General features: G+C 34.3%; 2 protein-coding genes across 5 annotated transcripts; both read right to left on the bottom strand.

Moving 5' to 3' along the window:
• Nucleotides 1-1,422: 1,422 nt before the first annotated feature.
• LOC133688095 (uncharacterized) lies at nt 1,423-5,273 on the bottom strand. Of its 4 annotated transcripts, none has more exons than XR_009841107.1 (5): nt 4,727-5,273; nt 4,468-4,565; nt 3,666-3,728; nt 1,859-1,925; nt 1,423-1,772 (listed from the first exon to the last, which is right to left on the bottom strand). XR_009841107.1 is itself a non-coding variant. In XM_062107486.1 (4 exons), the coding sequence occupies exons 1-3, from the start codon at nt 5,016-5,018 to the stop codon at nt 1,872-1,874; spliced, it is 444 nt and encodes a 147-aa protein (XP_061963470.1). In that variant the 5' UTR covers nt 5,019-5,267; the 3' UTR covers nt 1,423-1,772; nt 1,859-1,871. The 4 variants fall into 4 exon arrangements, 2 of the variants coding, with proteins under 2 accessions (XP_061963470.1, XP_061963469.1); XR_009841106.1 differs by having other exon boundaries at nt 1,856-1,925; XM_062107486.1 differs by lacking the exon at nt 3,666-3,728 and having other exon boundaries at nt 4,727-5,267.
• A 1,674-nt stretch (nt 5,274-6,947) lies between these two features.
• Nucleotides 6,948-14,616, bottom strand: LOC133689554 (adagio protein 1-like). Its single transcript, XM_062109450.1, has 2 exons — nt 14,042-14,616; nt 6,948-8,979 (listed from the first exon to the last, which is right to left on the bottom strand). The coding sequence occupies exons 1-2, from the start codon at nt 14,272-14,274 to the stop codon at nt 7,371-7,373; spliced, it is 1,842 nt and encodes a 613-aa protein (XP_061965434.1). The 5' UTR covers nt 14,275-14,616; the 3' UTR covers nt 6,948-7,370.
• Nucleotides 14,617-15,027: the final 411 nt, after the last annotated feature.

Raw genomic sequence — 15,027 nt, forward strand, 5'->3', positions numbered from 1 at the left:
AAAACATCTAATTTTATTACACACTCACAAAATTATAAAAACTGTAGTTCTTATCGACTGAATTTTATACGTAATGGAATTATAAATAGTTTAATGAAATAATAAAAAATATTTTATATAAAGTATTATTTATTTCATGATGTAATAGGAGTAGTTAATTATACAATATTTAAATTTAAAACCATCAATATTAATATATATTTTTTAAAATTATTTTATAACCTCAATTTTAAAAGCATTCTTAAACCAAACACATTCAAATATTTTTTCTTCAACCTCAATTTCAACCACAGTTTTAACCAAACACCTATTTTTTCAAACCAACCTCAACTAAAAATATTTTTCATAAAAGAACTTTTTTCAAGCCATAACCATAACCGCCACCGTAATATTCATTTTTCTAAGTTATTGAGTTTACTTTATATTCAAATTATTGTAATTATTTGGTTACTTTTTTAATTGAACTACTATTTGAATTTAATTATACTAATATTCGTGTAATTTTTTAATATAAATTTAGAATTACTTGAGTAGATCTAAAACTAAATTCAAAATTTAAACTAGTTAACTTAGAAGGAAGACAAATACAAATATAAAAATAAAATAAAAATATCTATATCAAAAGGTGGTATCATAGCTATATCTCTCAATTCCATGATGATGGGATGGCCCATTCAAAAAGACTCCTGGTTTCTAACGGAACATATCATTTGCTTGTTATAATTGGTCAATCTTTTGAAAGCAATTGTCAGTTTTTTCCAAGCTAAGGTGCTTTTTGTCCATGATATTTTACCTCAAAGCAATGATTGATAACAGTGGAAAAAAAAAAACGTCTTTTCATTTCTTTGCATAAAAAATAAAATCTAGCATATCACCCTACTAAAGTTTTATGGAAGGTTATGAGCTCATCTAGCATGGGATCAGAGCTTGCTGCTCTCAACTTGCATCCTCTGCTAGATGGACACCTTCACGATGAGCTATCGTCTTAATGTTTTACATAGTTTTTGCTAGGAATTTATGATTTCTGGTTGACCATCAATGAGATGCCCGACGTTTTCTGACCCTTTCTTAACTTGTATACACCAAGTAATTTGAAAATTTTATTTACTCAGAGAAGAAGGAATTCCAAGGAAACTGCAAGAGAATATTTGGGAATTATCAAAAGATTTGAACTTGCTGCATGCATGATCTTATAATAGAATTAACTATTCAGAATGAAAATTTGGGGCGCAGAAATTTCTACATCCATAGCGCGCATTCAATTTCCAGCTCCAGAAACATAAAAATGAAAAACAAATGAGAGAAATATGAAGAATCTTAAAAGTTACCAGCAGTAACAGCAATCAGACGATTCAGACCAATCCCAATCCCAGTATTCATCGTGGAGTTCTCATGCACATTAAGTTGATAAAATTATACACATAAAAAACCTTGATACAATATACTCATTTCAAATACTACTTTAGTTAAATTATACGTACAAATACATTATAATATATCCTCGCAACTTGATAGTACTGTTATTAGATTGCAGCTCAACAGAATACATAACAGATATCGGGGCATGAAAATATTGTAAGGTTACATAATTCACAGCCTAGTGCACAACCGAATTCTGGTTGGCTGCGGCAGCAAGTAGAAAATTCAAACGAGCAGATCTCAAAAACTTGCACAATGGTCCACTCAAGCATCCAGATGCATTTCTGCAATCCCATTAACTAATACAGATATGGTATGAAAAGGAGATTCGAGATGGTTCTTTCCTGTAAAATCTGCATTCCAACAATCTTTCAAATTAAAAAAATAATCCAATAATAAGTATCTGGTAGAACAGAAATAGATTTGAAACACTTACTACCAGGCAAACCATGCTACACACTCTGTACTTTGCTAGATATTTCTTTGGCTTTAGCACCTTCCTTTTCCTGTCATCAATGAAATCAAATGTCTGTAACATATGATACCGATGCACAACCATTGATATGTCCACCAAAGTAAGAGCAACATAAGCATCATATGAAAAAACCAGAACAAAATCTAGTGACTAAATGTGATATTCACATCAGTTTCCACACCAGAAACAAACAACTGTCCGCGTCCATGATTTTCACCAAAAGAGTAAAGCAAGAACATACTTGGAGAAAGAGATCTGCCTCCTTTGCAACTTAAATGAGTAGAAAATAGGTTTGCTAAACTTCTATGACCCAGCATCAAAGTGATCATTATCAAGTAGTTTCTGGCTACCAAATAATGCAATTTATCTGAAGTACTTGCTTATTATTTATTAGATGGAATCAAGTTCCTTTTTTTTTATCATTTTTCTTTTTTCTGCTCTTTTCCTAAGGTAAAGACATGTGAAATGTCCTGGTTCAATGAAAAGAGAACAAAATTTCCTGCATTAGACCTATTTCTGGAAGTGGGTTTGGGATTGACTTCATCCCTAGATTCAGCTATAACATGTATTAAACTTAGGGGCCTAATCTCATCAGCATCATGCATTAATTTGCTGCACTCAAACATGACATGTTAATCTTGATCAAATCTACCACCTAGGGTAATTCATAAAGTAGCCAAAACTAAGGGGGACGATATCTAAATGTTGAATGCATTTAACAATTAAATATATCTTCCGGACCAGGTTTCCATCATATATCCTCCTCTTCTTTTACCACTACTGCTGTTTATCCATCCATTACAGTATCTGAGATATGCAAATTGAAGGCCATATTTTCCACAGTTGGAAGAAATTTCAGTTGTTGTGCAACTTTAGAACATCACAAAGCCATAATAGAAAATTAAGTATACTAATTTCAGATCCTAAATGTAGCATTAGTGATCCTATTTCTGAATGATCAGTAACCTTAGATCTTTTTATTTCTGAATGGTTATAAAATACAACCATTTATAATAGAAATGCATTATAAGTGAACGCACGTTATTGATCTGTTCCATAGAGAACTAACCTATGAAAAAAATTTCAGCACCCTTGGACACGCAAATTTTTTTAATACATCAACAATAATGTATCAGAAGTAAAGAAATTAAAAATAAACAGTATGGCATAACAAAGTGTAGTGCTTAGAGTTAGTTTGAAGCACAAAAATACATCAATTAATAACCTGAATATTGCACTAATGCCTAGTTATCTTGTATAGTCTTGATGTCATTAAGATTTTCAGCTTGCCATGATCTCTTTCTTTCCAGACCTTGCATTCTATTTTTTCTCCTTTTCTTATCCTAAAAATTGAAGAATGAAACTCTCACCTAATAAGAAACTGCAATTTGTCTATTCTCACACATTACTTTTTCAAAAAAAGAAATTGACAAACAGCTCGTCATCTACTGGGTTACAACCCAGATTTTGGCCACCACTGGAAAAACAAGGGGAGGGTTTTTCTTGGGTTAAAAATCTATTTTTCAACCTATTTTCACCTAAAAATACCTCCAAATTCCATAAAAACCTCTCCAACCCATCTAATAACCCCAAAACACCTTAAAATAAACCAAAAAACAAAAATCAACCAAATGAAAAATCTTTAAACTAGGTCTGATCTCTTTTTTCAAGTATGCTTAAAGAAAAAAACCATCATCATCAAACTCTCATTGTCGAATGAAACTAGTTGACATCAAGAATGACGAGTTTCTTCACCGAAAAGAGGCCTAACCGATAATTTTCTCTCTCCTCGCTGTTTTCAAGCGATTTTCTCCCTTCTCTCTCAAAGTTAGGACTGAAAAATGAACAAAATAAACTTTTAGACCAAAATAAAAATTGTCGAGAATGTGGGAAATGGCATATTTTTTCTACATATTTTACATTTCAGTCCTTTGTCTTTTGATCTATTATGTTTATCATAATACCAAGCCTAATTCTATTTAAGCAGGACTATAGAATGATTCAATTGAAAGAAAGAAAAGGTTAAAAAAAAAAAAAAAAGCCAGATGCTTCACTCTTCATATGATGAACAGTGAGGCAGTCCTTAGTATTTAGTATATCTTTTAGTTTTAGTATTTAATGTATATATGTAATAACACATCCAACTTATCCAGTGCATCCACCTTCCTGGATTGATATGCCAGTGAGTGAATTAGTATGCAGTAATACAACTTTTTTGAGCATATTGCAGCAATCTACACTGACACCCATCCCAATCAAATCATTTTTAAAGGCTCAAATAAGAACAAATTCTACATATTGTGGAATGAAAAGAAAACAATAAAGCAAACAAAACAGAAAGATACATCAACTAGAAAGCGATTGTTTATAAGCTACTTCTCATTTTAGCTTCAACAATATCCTGTCCCCCACCAAACCTGGTTAGAACATTCAATTACGTAGTTACATCTAATGTTGAACCACATCATTATACGAAATAACCATATGATGATAACTTATTGCAAGGTTCTACATCAACATAAAAGGGAATTAATGAACAACAGAAACCCCATAAATAATACAAGAAATCTTACCAGACCCTTGGTTTCATAGTAATCATCCAAAGCCCACTGATACTTAGATTGATTTAACCCAAACCATCTTGCCAAATGGTCATCCAAGCTTGAATGCGCTGCAGAAGACGACAGACCCTTTAATCTTAAGAGTAAAATTAAGCACAAACAAAGAGTAACAATTAGACCATCAAAAAGTTCCAACTTTTCCACAAGCAAGGAAACAAAGACGCAAACTTTAACGAAAACCCAAATGCAACACAAAGAAAACTAAACAAACCATTTTGAACTTTGTTGACAGCATTTTTGAAGAGGCCAAGAACAGACCCATCTGAAACTTGATGAGAATAAACAGACTTGTCAATCTGTTGAGGAGGAGGCTGGACGGGAGGAGGTGAAACAACCTTCTTAGGTGAATCAAAGACAGGAAATGTTGATTCATTAGCAGCAGCAGCAGCAGCAGTAGCAGTAAACTTGGGACTGGGAGTGGAAGGTGGGGTCATGAAGACAGTATAGGGCCCAATTTTGCCAATCATGGGAGGTGGTGTTGAAGGGTCTTTATTGATAGGCATTTTCCTGTTTCTGAAACTTGAGAGAAGAGAAATGAGAGGAAAGCAACGGAAGGGAAAGGGGTTTGCTTTTTGAAGAAGAAGAAGAAGAGTAAAGAACGAGTGAGAAAAGAGGAGGGAGGCAGGTGTGCAAGATCCTAGGGGGTTTGGTAGGCAAGGTGAGAGGATATATAACTGTGAAACAGTGCACACAACCCAAGTGGTTAGATCTTTGTCTTTGTTGGGTTAGTACAGTAAAGTATTCTGCTTTTTCTATTTATTTGTCGAAATCTTTTCTTCTTTCACTCCTTAGGCTACTGCTTTCTTGGGGCTAGATGGTAATATGAGAATCTATTAGGGGTTTTTTCTTTTTTCTTTTCCTTTTGCTCTTGTGGCACATGGTTTTGTCTGAAATTGAAAGCACTGCAAGCTGTTCTGTACCTGTGTTTTGAAATTTGATGGGTTGAGGAGGTTTTGGTTCGGACATTCCAATCCAGCAAACTAGCAGGCTGTGATCGTTGAGTCCACCAAAAAAATCAGTTTATGTTTTTGTGGAGCTAATGTTCTTAACTATGTGCAAATTAGTCTATGTCTGTGAAATTATTATGAATTATAGTGTAAATAAAATAATAATATGATTCCCCACTGCACCCTTTTGTAAGTTCCTTGCATTCTAGTTTTAATAATTGGGTAGTCGTGATTTTCATACTCATACTTGATCAAATTTAGATTTGAGTTTCTCTGCTTTTTTTTTTTTAATTGAGCACTCGGTATTCTTACAAAACACGATTAATTGAGTACATCCATAAAATAAAAACAAAACTTTTAAAACCCTAAAGTCTTATCTTAAAATATTTATATCTAGATAAGTAGGAAAAAGAAAAAAACAAAAAGGAGAGAAAAAATAATTTCTTGATCTTTAAAAATATTTTAGCATTGTTATTAAATACAATATAAATATTTAAACTCGAGAAGTCCCGGCTTGATTTTTTATTTAGACTTAGATTTTTAAATTAAATTGTATAGTAATTATTCCACCATGACTTTATTATCTGGATAAGTTAAAAAAAAAGTAAAAAAAAAATAGATCATTTTTATTATTGTTAACCCTCAACTCGAGTTACAGATTCCATTGAGTTGAATAAGTTTTTTTATTTTTTTAAATAAAAAAAGATATGAGAATAAATTTATCATTAATTTAATATTAAATTATAAAATTTAATAAAAAAATATATTAAAAAAATTTTTAAAACAAAAAATCCGAAGAACCAATAAAAAAATAACTTGAAGAGAAGCTCATATTTATTAAAAAAAGAAAACCAAATAACGAATCATTTAAAAAAAAAAATTATGACTAGCCTTACTCCAACTCGCAATCGTTAGGCTAAAACCCACTCTTCAACTAATGGAACTACAATACAAAATTATTAACAAATACTTAAATAATATATATTAACCTGGTTTACTGTTAATATTACAGTTAAATCAACCCAATTATTTTGATTGTTGAGGATTTTTCCAACTTAGAAATTGTTGCACGGTACTTTATATTTAGAACATTCTCGTAGATAATGATATTTATAATACAAAGTTAATAATTATATAAATCTTTAATAACTATTAATATTAATAATTATATAGCTCAAATCTAAAATTTTATATATAAAAAAAATATGTTGATCCCTAGTAGCAGTACTCTTCTTTCTTCTTCTCTTTTAACAGTTTCACTTGAAATCAGCACAAATAAAGATGACCAGAGGAAATCACGCTAGAATCCTCTAAAAAATGAACTTGGATGGATGCAGCACCCATTTCATGATGGGAACAACGGGTCACAAGCGGCTTAAGGAGAGACTTAGGGTTTTATTCATCATCACATAATAAAACATCCAAGTAGCAATCTTAAAAAGTGATGCTATTCGTCGAGTTACAACTTACAGCAAGAAACCATCATTATAAACATGCACCTTTTTTTTTCTTTTTTCTTCTCAACTTCTGTTTGTTTAAGATTACAGAACTGAATGCAAAGCATGGGCATAACAAGAAATTAAATCTACAAATATTAATAATACCTACCAGACTATCCAGAGCCACTAACCTAACGATGAAGAATGTCCCATGTGCGTGGTGAAAGGTAGAATCTCATACAAACCTCACAAAGAAAACACAGTTTCATGTCACCTTATGTCAAGTTCATGCCGAGTCAGAACAACTGGATACAAGAAAATGCATTAATGGACACCACTTAATACAGAAGAGTCCTGACTAGAGCAATATTCGACAATAGTTATATGATCTCAAATGTTGAGGTTGAGGGCTTATAGGGATTCCTTTGCCACAGCTTCCCAATATATATATCTATATACCTTGTAAAAATCAGATAACTGAACTTGCCAAGGACAGTTCATGGAGCTCACTCAGCATCCACTCCTCCCCAGTTTGGCCACCAAGGACTATAGCCCTTGTCCCTCCGACAACACAGGTACTGTGTCCCCATGCAAATCTAGGAGGTCGCCCGGGTACATTTAGAATCCTCCATGTAGGTTTCTCATCAGTTGGGTCGAGGAGATAAAGTTGTGAGGCGGAGTGAAGACCAGCAACAGAGCCACCAAAGATCAGGATTCTACCGCCCGGGAGGCTCACAGCTACATGATCAAGCCTGGGTGGAGGAGCTATTCCCCCTGGATTTCCAGCACCAGGCATTCCACTCCCTGTTACACATCTCCAACAAGGTTCCTCCTCACTTAGATCCATGCTAAACACATCGCTGGAGCGGAAACGAAGGGGACCACTCTTAGCCAAACCCCCAAACATCAATATTTTTCTTCCACCATAAACTGAGAGAGTGTGACCAAGCCGAGAAGGTGGGGTCCATGCTACTGGTATCTCCCTCCAGATAGGTTTCTCCATTGACAGATCAAGCAGAAATGTGTCGCTAAGAAGTACTCCAGAATCTGCACACCCACCAGAGACAATCAACTTAGTGCCATCAAGGGTGCAAGAGCTGTGCCATGATCGTGGAAGTGGAGGGGCCAATCCAGAAATCTCACGCCAAGTTGGAGGCTTGGCGTCCAAATCCAAAACAAAGACATCATTCAATAGACCTTGTCTTCCACAGCCTCCAAAGACCACCAAATGAGACCCGTTAACACAAGAAAGTGTATGTCCCCACCGACCAGGAGGAGGGGAGCTCACTTGGACATGTTGCCACTCTGGGCTACTGGAGTTCAGATCCAGGACAAACGTATCATTCATTGGCTGCATGTCAACACCCTCCCCACCAAAAAGGACAACTCGATTACCAACTGCACAAGCACTGAAATTGCACCTTGAGGGTTCAACACCACCTCCAACAGTTAGCTTTCTCCATGCAGCTGCTTCAAGAGTTGTCAATTCCCTTGCAAGCCGACCCCAGCCAAGTCTCTTTGCACCAGGTACAGTCTCTAGAACACTAGTTGTTTCACTACCCCAAGCATTCTGACAGACCATTCTCCAGAGATCCTCATTCTTCGTCAGCGCATAGAGTCGTCTGCAGACAGAACCGATTGATGCGATATCTCTTGGAGTCAACCGTGAAAGTACCTTGAGATACAGTACCTCATCACTCAATTGCAGTATCCCACAGATGCCACGACAAACATTACGGTCCCCAGCAGGGAATGGACGATAGGTGGAGAGACCAGAACGAAACCGATCAGCCAATTTTGCAGACTCCTTTACAAAAGAACCAGGAACAGGACCTAGATCAATATTAGTTTCGGTGAAGAACTGGATTCCAATAACATGAGTAATTGTGTCATCATCTCCATATATAGGAGTAAGTTGCAGCCTATTCATTAGTGGAGATCCATCTTTTCTGAAGTTTAACAACTCGCCTTGGAATTCAATGCCCTCATCAAGGCATCTTCTTATTTCTGAAACGACTGTGGAGTCAACCAATGGATGCCTTCGCTTAGCAAATGGTCCTCTACATTGCAAGAAACAGCTGTAACAAGCATAGTATCAGAATAATGAAAGAATGGCCAATAATCCATGATGATCATAAAATGTCAACATTATAACAGCCACACAAACACAAAAAAAGACACATGCACACGTGCATGAGAGAGAGAGAGAGAGATTCTTCCAAACCAATACCCAATGAATGATAAAAGAGTATAAGAAAATATAAGAAGCAAAGCCCTTGTACATCATTCAACTCTACAATGATAAACAAATACAAAAACACAAAAGCATATCATATTGCCAACTCTTAAAACTCAAAAGAGAATGTGGAGGTTGAGAAGAACCAAGACACAACTTCATGGAACCCAACAAATGTACTAAAAAAGAATTGAAAAAAAAAAAAGTTGTAAATGATACAGGAGATCATGGATCATCTATGTTAACACAAATATAAGCATAGCAGCATGCAATTGAGCCAGCCTGCAAACTTATACATGTGTCGTTCTATGCATGGTATTAATCACAGTCATGGCATCAAGGGCATGACATAAAGGTCACAGCCATCATGGTTATGAGTCATAAGCAGCTCTCAACAATTTTTTAGTGGCACTTGCATGGTTTATACTTTTGGTACTAGTAAAACAGTGGTTAGTAATGACAAAAACTGTAAACTATGACTTAAATTTATATGTAATGAAAGATACATCTCAAAAAAGGATCTCCGTGGAGTGCTTTAGTGGTAGTTATCATCTGTAAAACAAAAGCATGAAAGAAATGAGGGAGAAGTCAAAACTGCCAGCAGATAGGAAACAAAATGAAATTCTAGGGAAGAAAATGAGGTAGGATCGTGGGTGTCAACGAGTGCTGAGAGAAGGGTAAAAAAAATGCATGAAAGAAATGAGGTAGAAGTCAAAACTGCCAGTAAACTGGCTTTAAGGATAAAATCATCAACAGCCATTATCTTTAAATAAGGCTGTTAACAGCCCCTGCCATTGTGAATAGCAGCTATGGCCATTATGGTGTGCTTTCAAAAAGCACGTTACAGTGGAAGAAAACAGTAATGGGAAGTGAAAATTCAATTATTGGTAGTGACATAATAGCAACAGCCACTATTTATTTCATGGTTCTGTGAATCCTCACAATGTCTGTCCATGATATATACATTAAACAACAATGAAATGTTGCTTAAGCATTAGCTTAAAGAGCAACACAAATTAATAAATCATCCTTTAAAACTTTTTCCTATAGTTTTGACTTGGCTCTATACACGAGACTTTAAAATCACACCACAACTTTCAATTGTCAAACTCGTAACCATTTAGAAATCAAGGTTCAAAATTTAAACAAAGCTTTATAAATCAAGCTCCTGAAATTACCAAACTAACTTTCAGAGCATGTAATGTTACATGACATTCTTGATCAAATCAAATGCAGTAAATCTAAAAACATAGTCTTGTGCATGTACAGCTTTCATGTAGGAAAATAAGAATCTTTAGACAAAACTCAGCACTGCACCTACACGACAATGGTAGAAATGCTTTGCTCTAGATAACCTCCAGTTTTAGCGAGTGCCAGTGTACTTCAGTTCTCTAAAAGTTTGCTAAAAAGTATCAAGGATAAAACCTTCTGAAAAAAATATCAATATAGGGCTCTGAAATGCTTGGAACTATAAATCAAGAGTTACATGCAATGAGTGCTATCAATTAATAATACCATGAACACATGAGATCGAATACACAAGGTCAAATAATTAATAATATACAAAAAGGTAATAACCAAGATCAAAAATAAGAAATTAATCACATGATAGCTAAGAATAAAAGCATTGCCACTGCAGCACCAAATCTTGCAAACCTGTGCACTCGCATTGAACCATGACAGATAAACCATCTAGTCTCTGGGTACATTAAAGATGTAATTGGTCTTACCAATAATAGTTGTTCCAATCACTGATAATAAGCCAGAGTATACATAGATAATCATATGATAAATTCCACATATTTAATCAAAACATCAACAGTCCAAACCAGTACAAGATATGTTTCATATGTTAAATTAACCTTGAAATGAAATCAACTGTAAAGTGTCATCATCACCTACCATTGGAAAATCATATCTCCAACAAGATGTGATATCTAAATATAAACTTTGGATTCCAATTCAACAAAGTTACAGGTTATATTAAAAGGAGAGGTACTCAGAAAAAGTGGAATACAGTGAGATGATCCCAGGTCAAGAAATATCAAGATATCTTGAGATGATGCATCTATTCTATTACCAAAGCATTAAATATCACTTTTTAGAAACATGAATCACAATTGTATTGTTTTACCATGCTAACAATTTTTAGTCAAATTATCATTCATAATGAACTTTAGTCAAGTATCACTGAGATGATCCCATACCTAAAGATATGGTTAAAAACAAGTAGCACATAATGACAGTTTTATTAAAACTTGCCCCCTAGTCATGAAATTCTTATTTCCTTGACTAATACAGGCTAGTAAGAGATAAATAAAATTAATACAGATTAGTGTGACACCTCAAATATTTAAGAATAATGAGACAATAAAAAAAATGCACCTAGAAAGACACCTAAGCCTTGACTAGTGTCTCTATGAGCATTTCTGAATAGAAACCAAAGATTGAACAGACTCAACACCCCACTCTCCATAGGTGCAATACACACACACATGCAAACACACAAACATTTCAATGCATGAAGGTAAGCTTGGCTTGTGTAACATCAAATAGAAAAGGCAATACATTCCTATGCAAGCAAATATTAGCATATGAGTTCTCAAGGTTGGTTGGTTTACTTGCCTCAACCAAACAAGAAAAAATCTAGGCTCAGCATTTTTTTACACTAACCCAGTATTAGATGCAATTTGACTCGCTACCAACCATTGTGCTTTCCCCCCCTCTTGTCCAATTTTCTTCCATTCACTGGATCAATTTTCACTCTTACCAAATCCAAAACCATGGAGCACATACAGACATCCAAAAAGCGGACAAAGAGCTAGAAATAAATAGGAAACCATCAAATCTCCAGTAAAGCTTCAAGCCATCAACACGTGGAATGTTTGCTAGAAACTTTTTTGTGGGTAGATGAAATACATAACATCAACAGTTTTTTTTTTTTTTTTTTTTGACATAATATGTTTCATAAAACATCAGAGAAATTGGGATCTATGCATCTTCCCAATAATCCCTGCTTTGAAACCTAATACGATGAAAACAAAATTTAAAGAGATTCACGTCCACACATAATGTCAATAGAAACTTTCCCTGTGCCTCACCTCAAGCAGGCACAAGGTATAAACTCCAAAAAATTCCGGATAATGTCAGGAATAGAATGACTTCTCTCTTTTTACTCATATCAAGGAGATTGATACTTGTTGCATTGGCATTTTGATACAAGTAGAAATTGTTCATGACTTCAAATCAATCATCACCATTCATCAAATTGATCATGTATTGCATAAATTTGAGTAGGTACCTTACTAATAATGGATAGCATGAAAAAAAAAATGCAATTCAATAAAAAGGAAAGTTCAGAAGAAACAATAATAATAGGTTCATCAAACTCCTTTACACCCATACTGCCTACAGCTAGTTATGAATTTTGAAATTCTAAAATTCATTTATAGGAAATGCCTGCACTATTATAAACTCCTTTTACAATTTCCATAGCAATCCCTTTAGAAACCTAAAATTAAGGGCCCTGAAGGAACAAATAAAATACATTTTGAAACAAGTACCCACAGTAGTTTTGAAAGGAACTGATATGTTCTTGGTCTATTTTTATTACATTATGACCATGTTTTGATTTCTGATTTTATTGGAATAGGCTACATGTAAAGTCTGCTGTCGAACTTTTGGAGTTATTAAAGTTACTAGGCATTCTTGGTAGCCTCAATACACTATAAAAGTCCCAACTACCCACTTCCTATTTGTGTTTGTGCTCCTAAAAGGATAGGAAAGGTCAACAGTCTATATTTGTCACGTTTCATTATGTATTGACTGAAAAAGAACTTCAAGCATAGTTTTGTTAATGAATAGATGTCTAGATTTCTTTATCCCAGCGTTTATCATTATACTTGCGTTTTTCATTATACTTTTCCATCATTCTCGAGGCAATCTTCTATTTCTTTTTCTGTTATGAGTAATCAAAGTTAATGCAGTGCAGCCCTGGTTTACAAATTATTAGTTTACTAAACCTTACTCTCAAAACTGAAACCCAAAACAGCATCAAATACTGCACCCTGTTACTAACTGTGCAAATACTATTTAAAACATTTAGAACTTGGATCTTCCATGCTTGATTGCACACATTAGGCCCTTTTCCCTACTTCTAGTCCTTTTTCTCATTTCGATTAATTATTTTTGTAGTTGGGTCTGAAATAAAGCAGCAAACAAGCCTTAATGTCCTAACATGGATATGCTACCCAAGATTCCTCCAACAAAACTTCTAAGCATCCAATTTTCCACCATCAAACCCACATCTTTCCTATCCTATTTAAACTACAAGCTTTTATCCTATCCTTGTTATAGTTAGATTGCAACAACATGTTCCCCAAACAACAACCCTCTAAATTAGCATCAGCAGGTGGATTTCTCAAATACCTCTCTCCTAAGTCAAAACTCAGCCCTTTTGAGAAGGCAAGTTGGCTTTCATACACGTTTAATTAAGTGTCAAACATTGAAGATGTTCAAGAGTCAATTACTTGGTGGGGAAAAAAGCAGCAAAATGCCTAATTATCACCGGCTTCCTTATACAGTTTCAAGCTGTTATCTCTTATTACTAAAAAAAATCAAAAGCCCCAAACAGAGGCTGGCTTCTCAAGAACCAACAAAGCAAAAGGGCACACGAATCCGTAACCATCATTTGCCCCATGTTGCCAAATTGTAACCTCAAGTATATCAAGCAACCAAAAAATAAGCACTCATTTCTTTCATTAAAGAACAAAACCCTGCATTTAAATAATTCCCACTTCCTTAAACACGGTGAGGCAATTAACCCTCGTTCTCTTGAATACAAAAACCAGAAAAAAGAAGTGGGATTTGAATAACAAACAGAGTAGATTGAAGAGAAAACGTACCAATTACGGCCAAGAACTTCCTCAGCTCGATAGCCAGTAGCCATCTCGAAAACAGTATTGACATAAATAAGAGGATGGTCAGGTTCAAGAGCATCAGTGACAACAAATCCACAAGGAGCAGTTTGCAGCAAATTCTCAACAGGAAAAGGCAAAAGACCTCTTCCTCCATCATTTAACATGAATCCCTCCTCATCTTCATCTCCACTCAGATCCGAATTGCTATCCCACTCCATTTTTTTTCTTTTTACCTATCCCAATAATTTATTCGACAATAAAATTCTTATCCCATGAAATAAGAAAAGCCCAAAAATAAAATATAAAAACCCCTATGCTTGCAAAAGATTAAAGAAAAATTAGAGAAAAATACAAAAGAAATTGAAGAGTTGAAGAGGTATATAGTTATGTAGGTGCATGGAGAAGATGGGGAGACAACGAGTGGTGGCTAGTGTTTAAGAAATTCAGCTATAACCCCCAAAGAGTACAAGCTTCTTTTTCGTTTTGTTTTCGTTTATTCGTTGTTCTCTTGTGTATGTGTGTGCGCGGGTTTGTTTTTGACATGTGTCTTGAGAGTCTCCGCCTGGAAAAATCTTGGGACTTCACGGCTTGCTCAGTACGCGAAGCTTTTGCTGTCGTTTTGGAACTTCTTTTTCTTTTTTTCTTTTTCTGTATATACACACGCGCGCGCAGATACTTTACCACGATTAGATATTTTGTTAATAAAAATATTACACAAATGGGTTTTTTAACATGTTTTTATAATTAAAAAAATTATAAGTAAAAATTAAAAAATTCATGTATATATATAATCAAATAAATCAAGTATTATATATGTTTATAAATAAATAATAACTAAAAATAAACATTAAAAAATCAAGAAATAGGTAAAGACTAAGATATTTAATCTTATAAGACGACATATTTATCTTATTATATTTGCTATATTTATTTATTAAAATAATTTTTTATTTAATCAAACAATAATAAAA

This window comes from Populus nigra, chromosome 3, assembly GCF_951802175.1.
Source record: "Populus nigra chromosome 3, ddPopNigr1.1, whole genome shotgun sequence".
Taxonomy (NCBI): Eukaryota; Viridiplantae; Streptophyta; class Magnoliopsida; order Malpighiales; family Salicaceae; genus Populus; species Populus nigra.

What these genes read in the sequence shown, in the direction of transcription:
- LOC133689554 (XM_062109450.1), bottom strand. Translation starts at nt 14,274, where the DNA reads ATGGAGTGGGATAGCAATTCGGATCTGAGTGGAGATGAAGATGAGGAG. An exon ending in GAAGTTCTTGGCCGTAATTG is followed by an intron (nt 8,980 to 14,041) that starts GTACGTTTTCTC and finishes TGCTTGTTACAG; the next exon opens with CTGTTTCTTGCAATGTAGAG.
- LOC133688095 (XM_062107486.1), bottom strand. Translation starts at nt 5,018, where the DNA reads ATGCCTATCAATAAAGACCCTTCAACACCACCTCCCATGATTGGCAAA. An exon ending in TGTCAACAAAGTTCAAAATG is followed by an intron (nt 4,566 to 4,726) that starts GTTTGTTTAGTT and finishes CGTCTTCTGCAG; the next exon opens with CGCATTCAAGCTTGGATGAC. An exon ending in ACTATGAAACCAAGGGTCTG is followed by an intron (nt 1,926 to 4,467) that starts GTAAGATTTCTT and finishes CATTGATGACAG; the next exon opens with GAAAAGGAAGGTGCTAAAGC.